Here is a 17761-nt window from a genome sequence, read left to right on the forward strand (position 1 = left end):
TAGGTGATGGCACTTTATGGAAGAAAGATAGGGATAGTGAAGGATACAGTTTTATTATGCTCCACAGTGCACATGGCAGTTCTCAGTCAACTTATAGACCTGCTCCCTATTCTAGGTCCAAGGACTGTAGGGTCTGAGTCTGGAAATCAGTAGACTGGAGGCTTCTGCAGACTGTAGAGTTCAAGGTGGTAATTACAGAAAGATTTCATGAGGGATAGAAACCGATCTACTTTGGGTTTTGTATCTGAACACAGAGCTCAGGGTTTGGGCTATTGCTCAGATGCCATTGCTTGTACTGGGAACCAATAAGGAACAGGAAAAAAAATTTACCACCCATCCAGAGAAGCAGGCTTATTGAATAATACACTGAGCTTATAGAAGAATAAAGAGGAAAAGGAAAAAGTCAGAGTTGGTGCGTCTCAGATTTCAGAGTGTGGTAAGAAGTGTGGATATTAGAAGTTGCAGAGTTGTGGTGAGGGAAGAATTAAAGTCACCAGAGAGGAGACTTAAACAATTCCTCCAGGAGAAAGCAATAAAAGATGTAACGTCTGAAGTAATGGAGAAGTGAAAGGAGCAGCTATTTGGTAAGTGCGCCTAGGGACCCAATGACTTAATTCTCAAAATAGTTTTTTCGAAGGACATTTGCTTATTTTGACAGATGAGAAAACTTAGAGATGAAGTAACTTGCTCAAGATCACAGTAATGGGTAGAGGCTAGACTCAAATCTAGACTGTAAGACATTGTTCTTTAAGACTTTAAACTGTAATGCTAGCAACTATAATTTGAGATGTTCCAGTAACAGAAGCCTTCAGTGTCCTTGAAAATACAAAGTAGTTATTAAATCCTTTGTTCTCCTGACTTTAGCATGGTTTAGAGTTGCAGTGTGCAGTTTGGTAGCCTCTAGCCACACATGACTTTTGAGCGCTTGAAATGTGCTTAGAGTCACATGGTGAAATGACAGTATTTTGTATATATATAGGTTAAATAAAATATATTATTAAAATTAATTTCCCCTGTTTCTTTTTACTTTTTTAAATACAGCTAGTAGAAAATGTTAAATTACGGATCCATCTTACATTATATTTTTATTAAACAGTGTGGGTTTTGGGTAATGCCAAGACTGTGCATAGATTGGCATCACTTTGTTGTTAGAGAACTCCAGGTCGTACCTTATTCATCCAGAGAGAGACTGGATCCTTCCTGAGGACAGAGTCCTGTGTAGGATACCCCAAGCCTTAAAAGGGCTTCCTGACCCCCTGGCTACTCCTCAAGCTGTTTCTCACCACCTTCCATCCCAATTCCCTTCTTTAGTCAAAATATACCTTAGAGCACGGTTCTGCCCTGACAACTCAAGACAATTGATTCTTGATGAGCTGGGCGCTTGGTTCCCGTTCTCAGCCCATATGTCTACCGGGAGCCTGAGTTCCTGTGTATATCCTGACCAAGGTGTAGTCTTGACCCTGCTTTGCTTCATTATCACTGAACCTGCATCCATAAAATACCATACATATTAGAGAACAGTAGTTTGTTAGTTAACTGGCTCTAGGCTCTAACTAATTATGGTACAATAATCCCCCCCTTACCTGTGGTTTCACTTTCCACGGTTTCCGTTACCTGTGGTCTGAAAATAATGCTATGTCACAATGCCTACCTCATTCACCTCATTTCATCTTATCATGTAGGCATTGTATCATATCATCACAAGAAGAATAGTGAATACAGTACAATGAGACTGGGGAGATAGACCACATTCACATAACTTTTATTATAGTACATTGTTATAGTTGTATTTTGTTATTGGTTATTGTTGTTAATCTCTTACTGTGCCTAATTTATAAATTAAACTGTATCATAGGTATGTTCGTATAGGAAAAAACATAGTATGTATATAGGATTCAGTACTATCTGCAGTTGCAAGCATCCACTGGGGGTTTTGGAATGTATCCCCCACAGATAAAGGGGGGCTACTGTATGGATTAGCTCCTTCCTGTGATATAACCCCCAACATCATCTCTCCAACCCATCTCAACCCTACCTTATCTTGTTCAACCATATCTAGGTACCCAAATGTGTACTGTGAACCCTGAATGTTTTCATCAGTCTATCTTCAAGTGTTGATTTTCTTTCCCCAAGAAACTCCTTTACCAAGCCCCAAACCTGGTATTCTGGTAATCCCGACAGTGATGTTCTAAGTGTAAATGATCAGATTGACTCTCTGCTACATGAGTTAAGCATTCTGTTGCTGTGAATCAGCACCCCAGAGTCTCAATATTCACCTAAGGATGACTTGATAAAACTGGCTGAAAATACAAAGCTCAAGAACATGGATTTCACGGTGGCCCCGGGAGGAGCAAAAATTGCATCAAGCCCACCCAGAAACATTGTTTCATTCATTCATTCTTTCACTCATATGGAGAACCCGATGGTGGTAGACATCATGCTCGATGCTAGGAATACAGAGATGAAAAAGATATAGTCCATGTGATTTTATTAAATGTATCAATATGTATTTAAATGGTATATGCATTTCCATCTTTTTAGTGGAAGTTTGTGTAAAAAGAATGTACTTACAGAAATTCAAGTTATCCCGAAATGATAGCCCTTGCATTAAACTTCTGGGCACAACAGAAATAGGAATCAAGTTCTACCAGTTTTTCTTTCCTTTTTTCTGTTCTTTCCCTTCTTTCCCTCCTTCCTCCCTCTCTCCCTTTCTTTCTTCCTTCTTAGTAAACGGTTTTTCATTGTCACAACTCATATATATCCTATATACTTAGATAGTAGCTTCCTTTAACTGAAAATATTTAGATCGTGGTAACTATGTTGTCTATCCCTGAGAAACAATGTGGCATAGTGGGTGGCAAGATCAAGGTCAGGAATTAGAAGAACTCTAGTTCTTGTACTATCTATATCTTCCCTTTTGGAGCACCTTGGGCAAATCACTTAATGTCCCTGGGTTTGATAGATAATCTCTAGAGTTCCATTCACATTTTTAACTTTATAATTCCATGAACTTTTACTCAAACGGCACTGGAGAAATATTTTAGACTGATTTGATAACATCTTAGGTATAGGCTCAAAGAATCAAATAAGTTACACCTTAGGCATATAAACTGTAGTAGTAGCAGGATGTATTGGTATTATATACCCAATTCTATTTAGTATGAGTATGAGGAGGTCATGATTACTTGAAAATATGCAATTGATTTTGGGTCTGTCATAAGTGATAGTTGTTATTTGTTTTCAGAGAGCCAAGCCTCCCAAAGGCCAAGGGGCTGAGCAACGTCTGGAAAGACTCCAACGTACCCATCAGAAACATCATGCTTTTTTGGCTTCTATTAAGTCAAAGGAGCGGGATCGCTTGAAAGTTGAGTGGGAACAGCACAATGACCGCAAGTTTGTGGACAGTCTTGTGAAAGCAAGAATGAAGGATGCCATGCAAGGCTTTATCATCAACACAGAAGAAAGACGAAACAAGTAAGGCTCATAAACCTGGTGACTCAGACTGTGAAACATTCCTAAAACCACAACTTGAGACTGACCAATTAAAAACCAAGTGAATTTCTATAGTAAGGATCATGGCTAGGATATTCATATTCCTACCAAGTCAGTAGCTATTGTTTATTTATATTTTCATTTGTGATAACCTACTACGTTTGATAGAAAGCAAAAGAATATATTGTTTCATATTTTGTTGCTTTAACTAAAATATGTTCATTTTATTTCTTTTGTTGAAGATAGACATTACATATCTCATCTGTATGTGATCAAATAAAATATGGCACAGATCCGTCTCTTTATTGCTTTAAATGGCAACTAGTCTTATTTTATGGAAGACTGCAATGATTTTTTCCTTTCTTACAAAATTTATGATTAAACGTACTTCTGAAATCAAAATTAACTAAATAAAAATCATTTAGTAAAATGGTGCGTGTGACATGACAGTTTTAATTTTTTTTTCATTTTGTTTCAGGCTCCGTGAACTTTTAGCATCAGAAGAAAATGAGTATTTTACTGAAATGCAATTGAAAGAAGAAACAATGGAGGAGAAAAAAGATAAAATGAGGGATAAAACCAGATTATTAAAAGATAAGAAAGAAAAAGAGAGACAGGATTTTGTGGCTGAAAAGCTAGACCAGCAATTCAGGTAATGAGGTCTGAAAAACACACACACACACACAATCTGAACTTGTTTGTATTAAAAATGATTTAGGAATGCTAATTTGCAGTAAAGTATAACCTTAAGAGGGTATGCACAGTAGTTATATCTTTGAGTCTTGATAATTATGTACACGTCATTGAATAATACAAGCACTGAGGGTTTTTTTGTTTATTTGTGGTGAGAACACTTAAGATCTACTCTCTTAGCAAATTTCCGGTATACAATACTGTATTTTCTGTAGTCACCATATTGTACCTTAGATCTCCAGAACTTATTTATTCATCTTATAAGTGAAAGTTTGTATCCTTTGACCAACATCTTTCCATTTCCCTCACCCCTTAGCCCCTGGGAACCACCATCTACTCTCTATATGTTCAATTTTTTTTTTTTTCAGATTTCACATTTGAGTGAGATCGGACTGTATTTCTCTTTCTCTGCCTGGCTTATTTCATTTAATATAATGTACTCCAGGTTCATCCGTGTTGTCTCCAAGGTGGAATTTTCTTCTTTTTTGTGCTGAATATATTCCATTGTATATATATATAACACATTTTTCTTTATTCATGCATGCATCAGTGGACATTTAGGTTGTTTCTGTATCTTGGCTATTGTGAATAATGCTGCAGTGAACATGGGAGTACAGATATTGAGATACTGGTTTCATTTCTTTTGGATATATACTCAGAAGTGGGATTGCTAGATCATATGGTAGTTCTATTTTTAATTTTTTGAGGCACTTCTAGACTGTTTTCCATAATGGCTGTACCAATTTGCATTCCCCCTAACAGCACACAAGGGTTTCCTTTCCTCTACATCTTTACCAAGACTTGTTATTGCTTGTCTTTTTAATAATAGCCATCCTAACAGCTGTGAAGTGATATCTCATTGTGGTTTTGATTTGCACTTCCCTGGTAATTAGTGATGTTGAGCACTTTTTCATGTACTTGTTGGCCATTTTTACATCTTCTTTGGAAAAATGTCTATTGAGGTCCTCTGCCCATTTTTAGTCAGATTATTTGGGTTTGTTGCTGTTGAGTTGTATGAGTTTCTTATATATTTTAGATATTAATCACTTAGAAGATATATGGTTTGAAAATATTCTCTCCTGTTCCATAGGTTGCCTGTTCATTTTGTTGTTTCCTTCCTGTTCAGAAGCTTTTTAGTTTTCATATAGTCCCACTTGTTTACCTTTGCTTTTGTTGCCTTTGCTTTTGGTGTCACATCAAAAAAACTTTGTCAAGACCAATGTCAAGGAGCTTTTTCCCTATGTTTTCTTCTATGAGTTTTACAGTTTCAGGTCTTATGTTTAAGTCTTTAATCCATTTCCAGTTAATTTTTTTGAATGGTCCATATAGGGGTCCAATTTCATTCTTTTGCATGTGGATATCCAGTTTTTCCTAGATGATTTATTGAAGAGACTATCCTTTGCCCATTGTGTGTTCTTAGCCTCCTTGTAAAAGACTAGTTGACCATATATGTGTGGGTTGCTTTCTGGGCCCTCTATTCTGTTCCATGGGTCTGTGTATGTGTTTTTCATGCCAGTACTGTAGTGTTTTGATTCCTATAGCTTTGTCATACAGTTTGACATCAAGTGGGTGATCCCTCCAGCTTTGTTCTTCTTTCTCAAGATTGCTTTGGCTATTCAGGGTCTTTTGTGGTTCCATACAAATTTTAGGATTTTTTTTTATTTCTGTGAAAAATGCCATTGGAATTTTGATAGAGCTTGCATTGAATATGCAGATCACTTTGGGTAATATGGACATTTTAACAATATTCATTCTTGCAACCCACGGACAAAGGATATCTTTCCATTTATTTGTGTCTTCAACTTCTTTCTTCAGTGTTTTATAGTTTTCAGCATATGGGTCTTTAACCTTGGTTAAATTTATTCCTGAGTATTTTGTTGTTTTTGGTGCTATTGCAAATGGGATTGTTTTCTTTATTTCTCTTTCAAATAGTTTGTTTTTAGTGTGTAGAAACCCAATTGATTTTTGTATGTTGGTTTCCTATCATGCAGCTTTCCTGAATTTGTTGATTAGTTCTAACAGTTTTTTTGGTGGTCTTTAGGGTTTTCTAAAAATAAGATCATGTCATCTGCAAACAGGCAATTTTACTTCTTCCTTTCTGTTTTGGATGCCTTTTATTTCTTTTACTTGCATAATTTCTCTGGCTAGGTATTACAGTACTATGTTGAATAAAAGTGGCAAGAGTGGGCACCCTTATCTTGTTCCTGATTTTAGAGGAAAAGCCTTCAAATTTCCACTGTTGAGCATGATGTTAGCTGTAGGCTTGTCATATATGACCTTTATTGTGTTGAGCTACATTCCTTCTATACCTAGTTTGTTGAGAGTTTATATCATGAAAATATGCTAAAGTTTGTCAGATGCTTTTTCTGCATCTATTGAGATGATCATATAATTTTTAATCCTTCGTTCTGTTAATGTGTATCATATTTATTGATTTGTATATATTGAGTCATCCTTGCATCCCAGGGATAAATCACATTTGATCATGGGGTATGATCCTTTTAATATACTGTTAAATTTGGTTTGCTAGTATTTTGTTGAGGATATTTGTGTCTATGTTCATCAGGGATATTTGCCTCTAATCTTATTTTCTTGTAGTGTCCTTGTCTGGCTTTGATAAAATGAGTTTGAAAGTCTTCTCTCCAGTTTTTGGGAAGCATTTGAGAAGCATTGGTATTAGTTGTTCTTTAAACGTTTGGTAGAATTCACTAGTGAAGACATCTGGTTCTGGGTTTTTCTTTCTTGGGAGATTTTGTATTATTGATTCAATCTCCTTATTCCTTATTGGTCTTTTAAGATTTTCTATTTCTTCATGATTCAGTCTTGGTAGGTTGTATGTGTCTAGGAATTTATCCATTTCTTCTAGGTCATCTAATTTGTTAGTATATGATTGTTCATAGTTGTCTCTCATGATCATTTGCATTTCTGCAGTGTCAGTTGTAATGTCTCCCCTTTCATTTCTGATTTATTTGTCTTTTCTCTTTTTTCCTTAGTCCTGCTAAGGTTTTGTCAATTTTGTTTATCATTTTAAAAAAGCCAGAGGCCGGCCCCGTGGCCAAGTGGTTAGGTTCGTGCTCTGCTGCAGCGGCCCAGGGTTTCGCCGGTTCGGATCCTGGGCGTGGACATGGCACCGCTCATCAGGCCACATTGAGGTGGCGTCCCACATGCCACAACTAGAAGGACCTGCAACTAGGACATACAACTACGTACCGACGGGGATTTGGGGAGATAAAGCAGAAAAAGAAAAAAAAAGATTGGCAACAGTTGTTAGCTCAGGTGCCAATCTTTAGAAAAAATTTAAAAAATAAAAATAAATAAATAAAAAAGCCAGCTCTTGTTTTCATTGATCTGTGCTATCATTTCTAGTCTCTATTTCATTTATTTCTGCTCTGATCTTTGTTATTTCCTTCCTTCTGCTAACTTTGGCTTAGTTTGTTCTTTTCTAGTTCCCTGAAGTGTAAAGTTCAGTTGTTTATTTGAGAGCTTTCTTTTTTCTTAATAGAGGTGTTAATCATTATAATCTTTCCTCTTAAAACTGGTTTTGCTGCATCTCATAATTTTGGGTATGTTGTGTTTCCATTTTTGTTTGTTCCAAGATATTTTTTGATTTCCCTTTTGGTTTCTTCTTTCACCCATTGGTTTTTCAGGAGTGTGTTGTTTAATTTCCACATATTTGTTAATTTTCCAGCTGACTTCCTGTTATTGATTTTTAGTTATATACCATTGTGGTCAGAAAATATATGATTTCAATCTTCTTAAATTTGTTAAGACTTTTGTGACCTAATATGTGATCTATCTTGGAGACTGTTCCATGTGTGCTTAAGAAGAATGTGTATTCTACTGTTGGGTGAAATGTTCTCTGTATGTCTTTTAGGTCCATTCAATCTAAAGTGTAGTTCAAATCCAGTGTTTCCTTATTGATTTTCTGTCTGAATGATCTATGCATTGTTGAAAGTGGGGTATGGAGTATTGAAGCCTCCTGCTATTACTGCATTGCTGTCTGTTTCTCCCTTCAGATCTGTTAATATTTGCTTAATATGTTTAGATGCTCTGATGTTGGGTGCATGTATATTAACAATTATTGTATCCTCTTGATGAATTAACCTTTTTATCATTATAAATGACCTTCTTCATCTCTTATTACAGCTTTTGAGTTACAGTCATTTTGTATGATAGAAATACAGCTATCCCTGCTCCTTTTGGTTTTCATTTGCATGGAATATTTTTTTCCATCCCTTCACTTCCAGCCTATGTGTGTCCTTAACAATGAAGCAAGTCTCTTGCAAGCAGCATATAGTTGGATCTCGTTTTTCAAACATTTAGCCACACTGACAGAATAATTTAAAATTACCTGTCTTTGAGTTCTCAGATTTTTTTCTATACTTGATTAAATCTGATGTTGATGCTCTCTCTTGCATTTTTCATTTCATCCATTGTATTCTTTAGCTCCAGAATTTCTGTTTGGTTCTTTTTTATGATTTCTGTCTCTCTGTTGAACCTCTCATTTTGTTCATGTATTGTTTTCCCGATTTTGTTTGGTGATCTATTTGTGTTCTCTTGTAGCTTACTGAGCTTCCTTAAAACAATTATTTTGAATTCTTTGTCAGACGATTCGTAGATCTCCATTTCTTTAGGATTGTTTGCTGGAAAATTGTGTTCTTTTGGTGGTGTCATGTTTCCCTGATTTTTTGTGTGTTCCTTGAAATATAGCATTGCTTTCTTCACATTTGAAGAAGCAGTCACCTCCTCCAATCTTTATTGACTAACTTCAGGAAAAAAATACCTTCACCAGTCAGCCCAGCTAAGGATTCTGAGGCTTTCTCTATGAAAATCTTTCTCTATGAGATCTTTTCTATGCATGTGCCTACTCCACACTGTTCTCTCTTGGGGGTCAATTCTTAAGATTGTATGCCCTCTCTTGATCTTGCAAAGCCAAGTCAGATGCTGAGAACCTCCAATTTGTTTTCCCTAGTGTGGTGCCCTGAAATACTCAAGTTTGTAGCTTCTCCGAATCCCACAGAATCAGGCCAACTTTCTGCGCATACTCACTAGCCATCTGCAAATGCTCATACTCACCATCCACTGGAGTGCACACAGGCAGCTGGCCATGGGGCATGTCGTAGAGTGTTGTGGGTGCCCATGGGCCAGTTTGGCAGGTCTGCAGGAAAGGCATTCCCAGTGGCTCATGGATGGGCTTCCTCATGGAGTCCATGAGGAGTCCAGTTAGGAGGATCCACATCCTTTGATAAGATCCAAGCCCTAGGTGCTCTGCTCTCAGCCTCTTCCAACTCCTCAGCCATGCAGATCACCTCACTATTCTGGGTGGAGTGAGAAAGAACTGGGCCTCTTGGGCAGCTGGGGAAGCCAGGTGCTAACTTACTTCCTTTCTCTTTCCCCCATGGGAGAAATTGCAGACTGAGGGGGTCTCTCTTGGCACTGAGCTCTGCCACCTTGGGGAGAGGGTGACATGGATAAAGTGAAGCTCTTCTTAACCTCAATTTATCTATTATTGGATTTTTTGCTCCAGTGGTATTCTGTAGCTTTTCTACTGGACTCCCGGACTCCAATAAAGGTACTCTCATCCATCGGTGACTATCAAAATCAATATTTTGTGAGGAGATAGTGGTAGAAAACTCTTCTTCTCCTGTCTTGCTGATATCCATCTGCGTAGGTACTGAGTTTATCTGAGTACTGTGCTCTAATGTTCTGTGCTTGCCGACCAATTAGAATGGAAGTACCAAGTGAGAGTCTGTTATTGAATTTTAGGTATTAACCTCCACTAGTGCATGTGTACTTGGTTCCATGTTGTTTATTGTTTGCCTGGTGTCCTGACCCTTGGCGTCTGATCACTTGAACTTATCACCCACTTCCTGACTCAGATCCACAGTGACTCTTAGTTTTCAGATCCCTGGTCTTCACTGTACTCAGTCAAAACCTGTGGTTGCCTCCATCAGCTCTTTTCATTTTGCTTTTTCCATCTGGGAATATCCTGAGTCTATGCCCTCATTTCAGCCTAATACTCTGCACTTACAGAAGGAAGATTTGTATGGAAGTACCAAAGGAAGTGCTTCTGAGATGGTCTATAGTGTTATATCATCAAGAGCTTGGCAAGTGCTTTTAATTTCACAAACTGTGAGAGATTTCTTACCTATAAAGCAAAGACATACTAAAAAGTCTCAATGTGTTTCACTTCTTCTTAGATCTATAGCTCTTAGAACAAGAACATATTTCCATATTTATAATTTATAATTTTATTATATATGTAATTCCTCAGTTATATTTTCAGTAACTCTGATACTTCCTTCTAAGAGTGTGAACATCAAGAATAGTTATTATATATCTCAGGATGTTTTGTTCATTTTGCCCCCTTTTTTCATTCATGTCTCTTGATGTCTTGTGATGATCACATCATGTGACCCATGGAATGCCCCAAGTCATCCACTTTATCAGTCTTTTAAGTTTAGAGTAACTGACAAAGATTTTTTTCTTCAGAAGGGATTTTTAAAATTCAAATACTACCTGGAAATGTTTAAAACATAGCCATTAGCATTCATTCAATATTTTCCCTACTTCGTGTCAGGCCCTATGATTGAATAGTGGATTGATGGGCTTCACAAAAAAAACGGAAGGTCACATAGGCTATCAGGTCACCAAGTGTGAGTGGGGCAGGTTGTGTATCATGTTACTTTGGATTCAGGAGCAGAATGGTCCAAGATAAAGTAAATGTAAACCCTGAGTTAAAGTCTACTAGAATACAGAAGGAATACAAGAATTCATTTTGCACTGCACTCAACATTTGTGGTGAGAAATCTGAAGGTCAACAAAGTGTGAGAAAACAGCGAAACCAGGCATATGGAGGAATCAAGACATTGTTCAGAGACAAAGCTTTTGCCGTCTCCTCTCTCTCTGCCATGAAGTTGCTATTAATCATATAGACTGCCCTAAACCATCCTAGTAGAGGTACAAAGGAGAAGTAAGCTATTGCAATGAATAGTGCACACAAATTGCAGATGCAGCTGCTAACAGAGTAAATTAAACTGCTAAAATTGGAGAGAATGGGACATTTCAGGGCTTAGGGAGCTGCTGAAGGAGGGCAGTGAAGAAAACCAGATTAATGATGCATATGGCCAGACGGGAATTGCCACTCTCCCCATCTTGCAGATGGGTAATTTGAGTTCCACAGATAGTAATTTGCCTAGGTCTTCAAGCTTGCAGTGACCAAGAAAGGATTAGGCTTAGATTTCCTAGCCTCACTGTCCTTGGTAGGATTTGGACACTCTCTACTGGCTGCTGGAGGAAAAGATGCTGTGAGGGACAAAGGGGACACCAGCAAGTGAATTTCAATGGACCATTCATATATTTTCCACTCCCTAGTAAATGTTTCTCAACATAGTAAGAAAGATGAAGTTTCATAAGTGGTTTGTGCTCTTAAAATAGTCATTAATTTGGTAACATTTTATAGATTTCATAGATAAATCTTGCATAACTGAATATACAAGAAGTTGTATAACTTGCTAGTTAGATGAATGGTTAGAATTTTTGAGGAAACAGTTATATCCTACGGCAATATAATTTATCTGAAAACAAACTGTTTTCAGTGTTTTTAATGCAATACTGCCAACTCTTCAACATAGAACAGCAAACATAGTTTTAATTAATTATGAGAGTGAAGGGCCAGGGTTAAATTTTGACCAAGGATGCTAAATCCGGCCCCATTACTGAAAATATAATTGAAGGTTTATTATATATATAAAGCAAGATGAAATTCTTCTTCCCCCTTTCCCTCCTCCTCCTTTTTGTATTCCATTGTATGAATATACCACAATTTATTTATTCATGCTCCAGGTGATAGGCATTTCAGTTATCTCCAGTCTGAGACACTTATAAATAAAGCTGCTGTGAACATTCTTCTACATGTCTTTTGGTGGACGCATGTATTCATTTCTGTTAGGTATATTCAGTGGCATACCTATAATATTTGATACCTGGAATGGGTCATTTTTAGTGCTCCAAGACCTCTAAACAGTGAAATTATTTTCAGTAATAATAATGAAATGAATAATAATGACAAGATAACCAGTGATTTAAAACTTTTTTTAATCTTTAAATCATTATATATTCATGGAAATTACAAAGATAGCACAGAGGTCCCAAGTACCCCTGCCCCAGTTTCCTCCAATGTTTATATCTTACATAACTATAATATAATATTAAACAAAGAATTGACATTGGTACAATATGAATGTATAGTTCCACGCCATTTTATCACATGTATAGATCCAGCTAACCCACCACCACAATTAAGATACAGAACTATTCTGTCACCACAAAGGTCTCCCTGATGCTACCCCCTTTATAGTTGTACCCACCACTCTCAACCCCATCATTCCTAACCTCAGGCAACCACTAATCTCTTCTCCATCTCCGTAATTTCACCATTTTAAGAACAGTGTGTAAATGGAATCATAAAATATGTGCTCTTTTGAGACTGACTTTTTCACTCAATGTAATGCCTTTGAGGTCCATCCAAATTGCTGCATGTATCACTAGTTTGTCCTTTTTATTGCTGAGTAGTATTCCATTGTATGGATATACGTAAGTTTGTGTAAACCATTCACTTATTGAAGGACATTTTGGTTGTTTCTAGTTTTTAGCTATCATAGTCGAATCTGCTACGAACATTTGTGCACAGGTTTTTGTGTTTTTCGTTTCTCTAGGATAATTGCCATATGCTATTGTTGTGTCTTATTTGTATGTTTGTTTTTTTTAAGAAACTGCCAAACTGTTTTCCAGTGTGGCTGTGCCATTTTATATTCCCACCACTAATATGTACAAGATCAAGTTTTTCCACACACTTGTCAGCTTTTGATATTGTCACTATTAGAACGGAAGCATGTAGTGATATCTCATTGTGGTCTTAATTGGCATTTCCCTAATGGCTGGTGATGTTGAATAACTTTTCATATGCTTATTTGCCATCTGTGTATCCTCTTTGGTGAAATGTCTCTTTGTGTCTTTTGCCCATTTTATAGTTGGATGAGGTATTAATTTTTGGGAGTTCTTTACATATTCTAGCAGAGAGACATTTGCAGGATATGGGGTTTGGAAATATTTTTTCCTACTCTGTAGCTTGTTTTTTATCCTCTTAACAGGGTCTTTGATAGAGAGAAAGTTTTTAATTTTGATGAAATACAATTTATCAATACCTCTTTTATGGATCAATGCCTCCTTTTTATGGATCATGCTCTTGGTACCTCATGAAATTTATTTTTAAGTGTCCTATATTTATACACAGTTAGTGATTAGACCCCAGATTAAGGTAGGCATTTTTTGGCTTTGTTTTGGAGTGTTTTTATTAAATAAATACCCTAGGATGTGGTCAGAACACTTGAGAGTAGTCCTGCCTCTGTCAATTACTGGCAGACATGATTTAATGAAGTACCAAAGAACTTAAAATCTAGGACCAGACTTCAGGTCTTCAGTCCCAGCTCTACTACATACTGTATTAAATGTATGAACTTATGTAAGATGCTTAACTGCTCTGTGCCTCCATTTCCTCATCTGTAAACCAGGGATAATAATAATAATGAACTTGCAATAGTGTTTGTTGCACTATGTGGCTTGGGAAGATACTTAGGCTCCCTGAGTTTCAATTGCTTTAACTCTAAAATTGGAATAATACTTGCTGCCCCATCTAAGTTAGAAGGCACTTGTGAGGGTGAAATAAGATTTTATTTGTGAAAGTACCATATAAAGCACTCACAAACAGTAAGTCCCTTTTATCAATGATTGTTATCGTTAAAATAGATATTCTATCTATCTGTAGATAAAAGTGAGCATCCCTAAATCAAGGGTTCCCTAGGTCAAATGAATGGGTGAATCATTAGGGTGGAGGAGGAAAATATTTGATGTATTTTATCTCATCTCTTTTTAATTTTAATTTTTGCATATATTTAATAATTTTATAATATAGTTACATAGTAATAATGGCATATAATTTATAAATAATCATTTGTTTGTGGGTGCTAAGAACTTTTCTACTGAAAGTGATACATAATCAAAAAAGTTTGGGGCCAACCCCAGTGGGCTAGTAGTTAAGTTCAGTGCGCTCCACTTCAGTGACCCGGTTTCAGTTCCTGGGTACAGACCTATAACACTCATTTGGCAGTGACCATCCTGTGGTAGTGGCTCACATACAAAGAGAGGAAGATTGGCAGTGGATGTTAGCTCAGGGCGAATCTTCCTCAGCAAAAAAAAGTTTGAAGACCTACTGATCTAAGGAAATACTTGATATGGGTTCTTCATATACTGTTAATTCAGGCTTTCTTGGCAGCATGCGTCAACTGCCTTACAAATGTTTTTGTACTCTGATTTTTTCTTAAGGAAGGAAATTACCTTAAGGAAATCATCAGAGATAAGTAGAAAGAGCTACATTTAAGAGTGTTCATTGTTGGGCCAGCCCTGTGGCTGAGGGGTTAAGTTTGTGAGCTCCCCTTTGGCAGCCCAGGGTTTCTCTGGTTCGGATCCTGGGGGTGGACCTATCACCGCTCATCAAGCCATGCTGAGGCAGCATCCCACGTAGTACAACTAGAAGGACCCACAACTACAATATACAACTATGAACTGGGGGGCTTTGGGGAGAAGAAGAAAAAAAAAACGATTGGCAACAGCCGTTAGCTCAGGTGCCAATTTTGAAAGAAAGAAAAAAAAAGAATGCTCATTGCAACATTATAATAAAAGAAGTAACCTGTATGTTCATCAAATAGGGAAATGTTTAAATAAACTGTGATTTATAGGTTCCAGCCTATGTTGCACAGCTTGGCAAGCTGTAATAAAGTTTTAAAGTTAGAAATTATTTCAAGGAATTTTTTGTGACGAAACATTCCCAATATAATGTTAGGTGGAAAAGTTAAGATACAAGGAGATACAGATATAGGTATGCAGAATGACTTCAACTCTAATAAAAATGTACATACATAAGACCGGAAAGAAACACATTACCATGCTCATAGTGGTTATCTCTTGGTAGTAGGATTAAGTGTTATTTTTAGTGTTTTCATACTTCTCTATATTTTCCAGTTTTCCTGCAATGATCATGTATTAGTTTTGTACTTAGGAAGAAAGAATTTTTTTAAAAAGAAAAAATATCATAAGCCATACTTGTTATTCTTAGGCTTCAGATTTTTAATTAATTGAATAACTTTGTAGGGGTATGAATCACAGGATTGGGAAGGACTTTAATAAGTTATCATGGCCAGTTCTGAGAATTTCACTGATCAATTTCAGGCAGATGAATTCACTTTTCAATGTTAAAGTGTATTTTGTTTTTTTGGTAATCTAGCAATTTCAGCTTGTTATCTTTTTAAGCCTTCCACAGAATATGGATAACTGCTGGTTATCACTTATGTTGCTAATCAGTATGATTATGTATCAGTTAAACCAACAATTATTTATTGGGCATTGGGTAGGTAGTATGGGACATATATTCCTGAAATATATTCCTGAGTCCCAGCCCTCAAAGAGATTCCAGTTTAGTTAGGGAAATGAGACTAATCCTTGTCAAATGGTGAACAATACTCAACAGTATTTGACAAATGTCAATTTGTGTGGTATTGGCCACTCTTGCAATAAGACTTTAGACATCCTTTCTTTCAATCTTAGCAAGTCAAACTTCTTCAAAAGTTCTTTATTGAGCCCATTCTCCAAACTTCAGCTTCTTGGTGCAGAATTTGATTTAGAAACCAGGAAGACTTGATGTTTATAAACAGTGCCTTCAATCAGAGGTTCTCAAACTTGGCTGTCTGCCCAAATCTCCTGAGGTGCTCCGGAAGAACACAGATGCCTGCATCCTACCTCTGGATATTCTGATTTAACAAGTCTCATCTGAGAAGGAGGGAGGGAAAAGGAGAGAGGGGGACTTTGAAAATATCCCTGAGTAATTCTAAAGTATAGACAGTGTTGAATATCACAGCTCTTAAATTAAAAATGGGCTCAATGAAGAACTTTTGAAGAAATTTGAATGACTAAGACTGAAAGAAAGGACAAGGTCTAAACACTTACTGAAAAAGCATTTCTTCTTTAATGGTGACATGAACTTGGGTATGAAAGGCAACAACAGGGCTGTTTTTACGACCCTGGCAGAAACCCCTTCAGTGGACTTGTGCCCTGCGAGGAATCAGGGCAATGGGGGAGCCTCACTATAATATGCTGACTCTACCCTTGGATCTTTCCTTGGACATGCATGTGGGCTATCTTCCTACCAAAGCCTTAATCCTCTTGCAATATTGCAGGGACCCGTCCCCCTTCTATTTCCTCTATCCCTCTGTTTCCTCTAATAGTCATCATTTATTGAGCTTCTGTTATCTACCAGGTGTTTACATCCATTACCTCTGATCCTTACCAGAACCTTGAAAGACAGTTCTTTTACAGATGAAGAGACAAAACAGGCTCAGACAGGGCAAGTTTTTGATCCGAGGTCACAAAAAAAATGTCAAAACTAGGTGTGAAAGCCTGCTCTGCCTGACTCCAGTGCCTATTTTTTGTCTGTGACATCATGGTGCCTGCCTCCCTGCTGCTCCCTTACATGTTTCCTCTGCTCAGATGGCCTACATGCTGGTCTTTTACTTTTCTTACTTCAGTGTCTGTGCAGATATGTGCTTAAATAGAGCGGTGTCTCCTGAAAGGCTGGGTTTTGCTTTTTTAAAATTCTCCTTTCAGGGAACGCTGTGAGGAGCTCCGTGTTGAGTTGTCTTGTATCCATGAGAAGAAGGTGTGCGAGGAGCGGAAAGCACAGGTTGCATTTAATGAGGAGCTGAAAAGGCAAAAACTGGTGGAAGAACAGATGTTCTCAAAGCTCTGGGAGGAAGACCGATTAGCCAAGGAAAAGCGAGAAGCCGAAGAGGCAAGGAGACAGAAAGAGCTGGTGGAGAACACGCGCCTGGGGCTGAATGCCCAGATCACCAGCATCAAGGCGCAAAGGCAGGCAGAGCAACGACTGAAGGAAGAAGAGGCGCGCCTTGTGGTGGGTCTTTTAAAATGCTTGTCACAGGATGATCCGCTCAGTGGGTATACTGCGTAGTTTGTAGGCCTGTTACTGTACAGTTTGTCTGATGGCCTGGGCTGGTTCACAGGGCAACAGACCGTGGTCAGAGCCTTGGATTTCAAGGCCCAGCTAACAGTGCCGTCTCCTTGTATAGGGGACTGCTGTGACTCAGTTTCTTTATCTGAAAAATGAGGCAAAAGAGCACTTGTCTTTGTTGTGAGGATGAAATGGGGTAATCATTAGCAATGCCGTGGAAGGCTAGTGGCAATTTGGCAACATCCCCCCATTCTTTGATATGGATAATTGGCAGTTTCCAAACCATATGTAAAGTGCTGTACAACAGCTACAGTGATCTCCTGGCCACCAACATCAATAATTTCTTTCCAACAAGATTGTAGCCCCTGCTGTACAGAAATTAGAGCTGTCACTGGAAATGCATGAAAGCATCAGAAAAGTAGCAATTTTATATGTATATAAAAAAGCTTTCAGAACTGGTACTTCAACACCATTAAAATTAGGAAAAAAGGTATTATT

General features: G+C 37.5%; 1 protein-coding gene across 1 annotated transcript in view; it reads left to right on the forward strand.

Moving 5' to 3' along the window:
• The window catches only part of CFAP53 (cilia and flagella associated protein 53), a 40150-nt gene that overhangs the window by 1032 nt on the left and 21357 nt on the right, over positions 1 to 17761 (forward strand). The window contains exons 2-4 of the mRNA XM_014846589.3: positions 3245 to 3474; positions 3971 to 4144; positions 16903 to 17206. Coding sequence (XP_014702075.1) covers positions 3245 to 3474; positions 3971 to 4144; positions 16903 to 17206 — 708 coding nt within the window. The remainder of the gene's footprint in view (positions 1 to 3244; positions 3475 to 3970; positions 4145 to 16902; positions 17207 to 17761) is intronic.

This window comes from Equus asinus, chromosome 7, assembly GCF_041296235.1.
Source record: "Equus asinus isolate D_3611 breed Donkey chromosome 7, EquAss-T2T_v2, whole genome shotgun sequence".
NCBI classification, from domain to species: domain Eukaryota; kingdom Metazoa; phylum Chordata; class Mammalia; order Perissodactyla; family Equidae; genus Equus; species Equus asinus.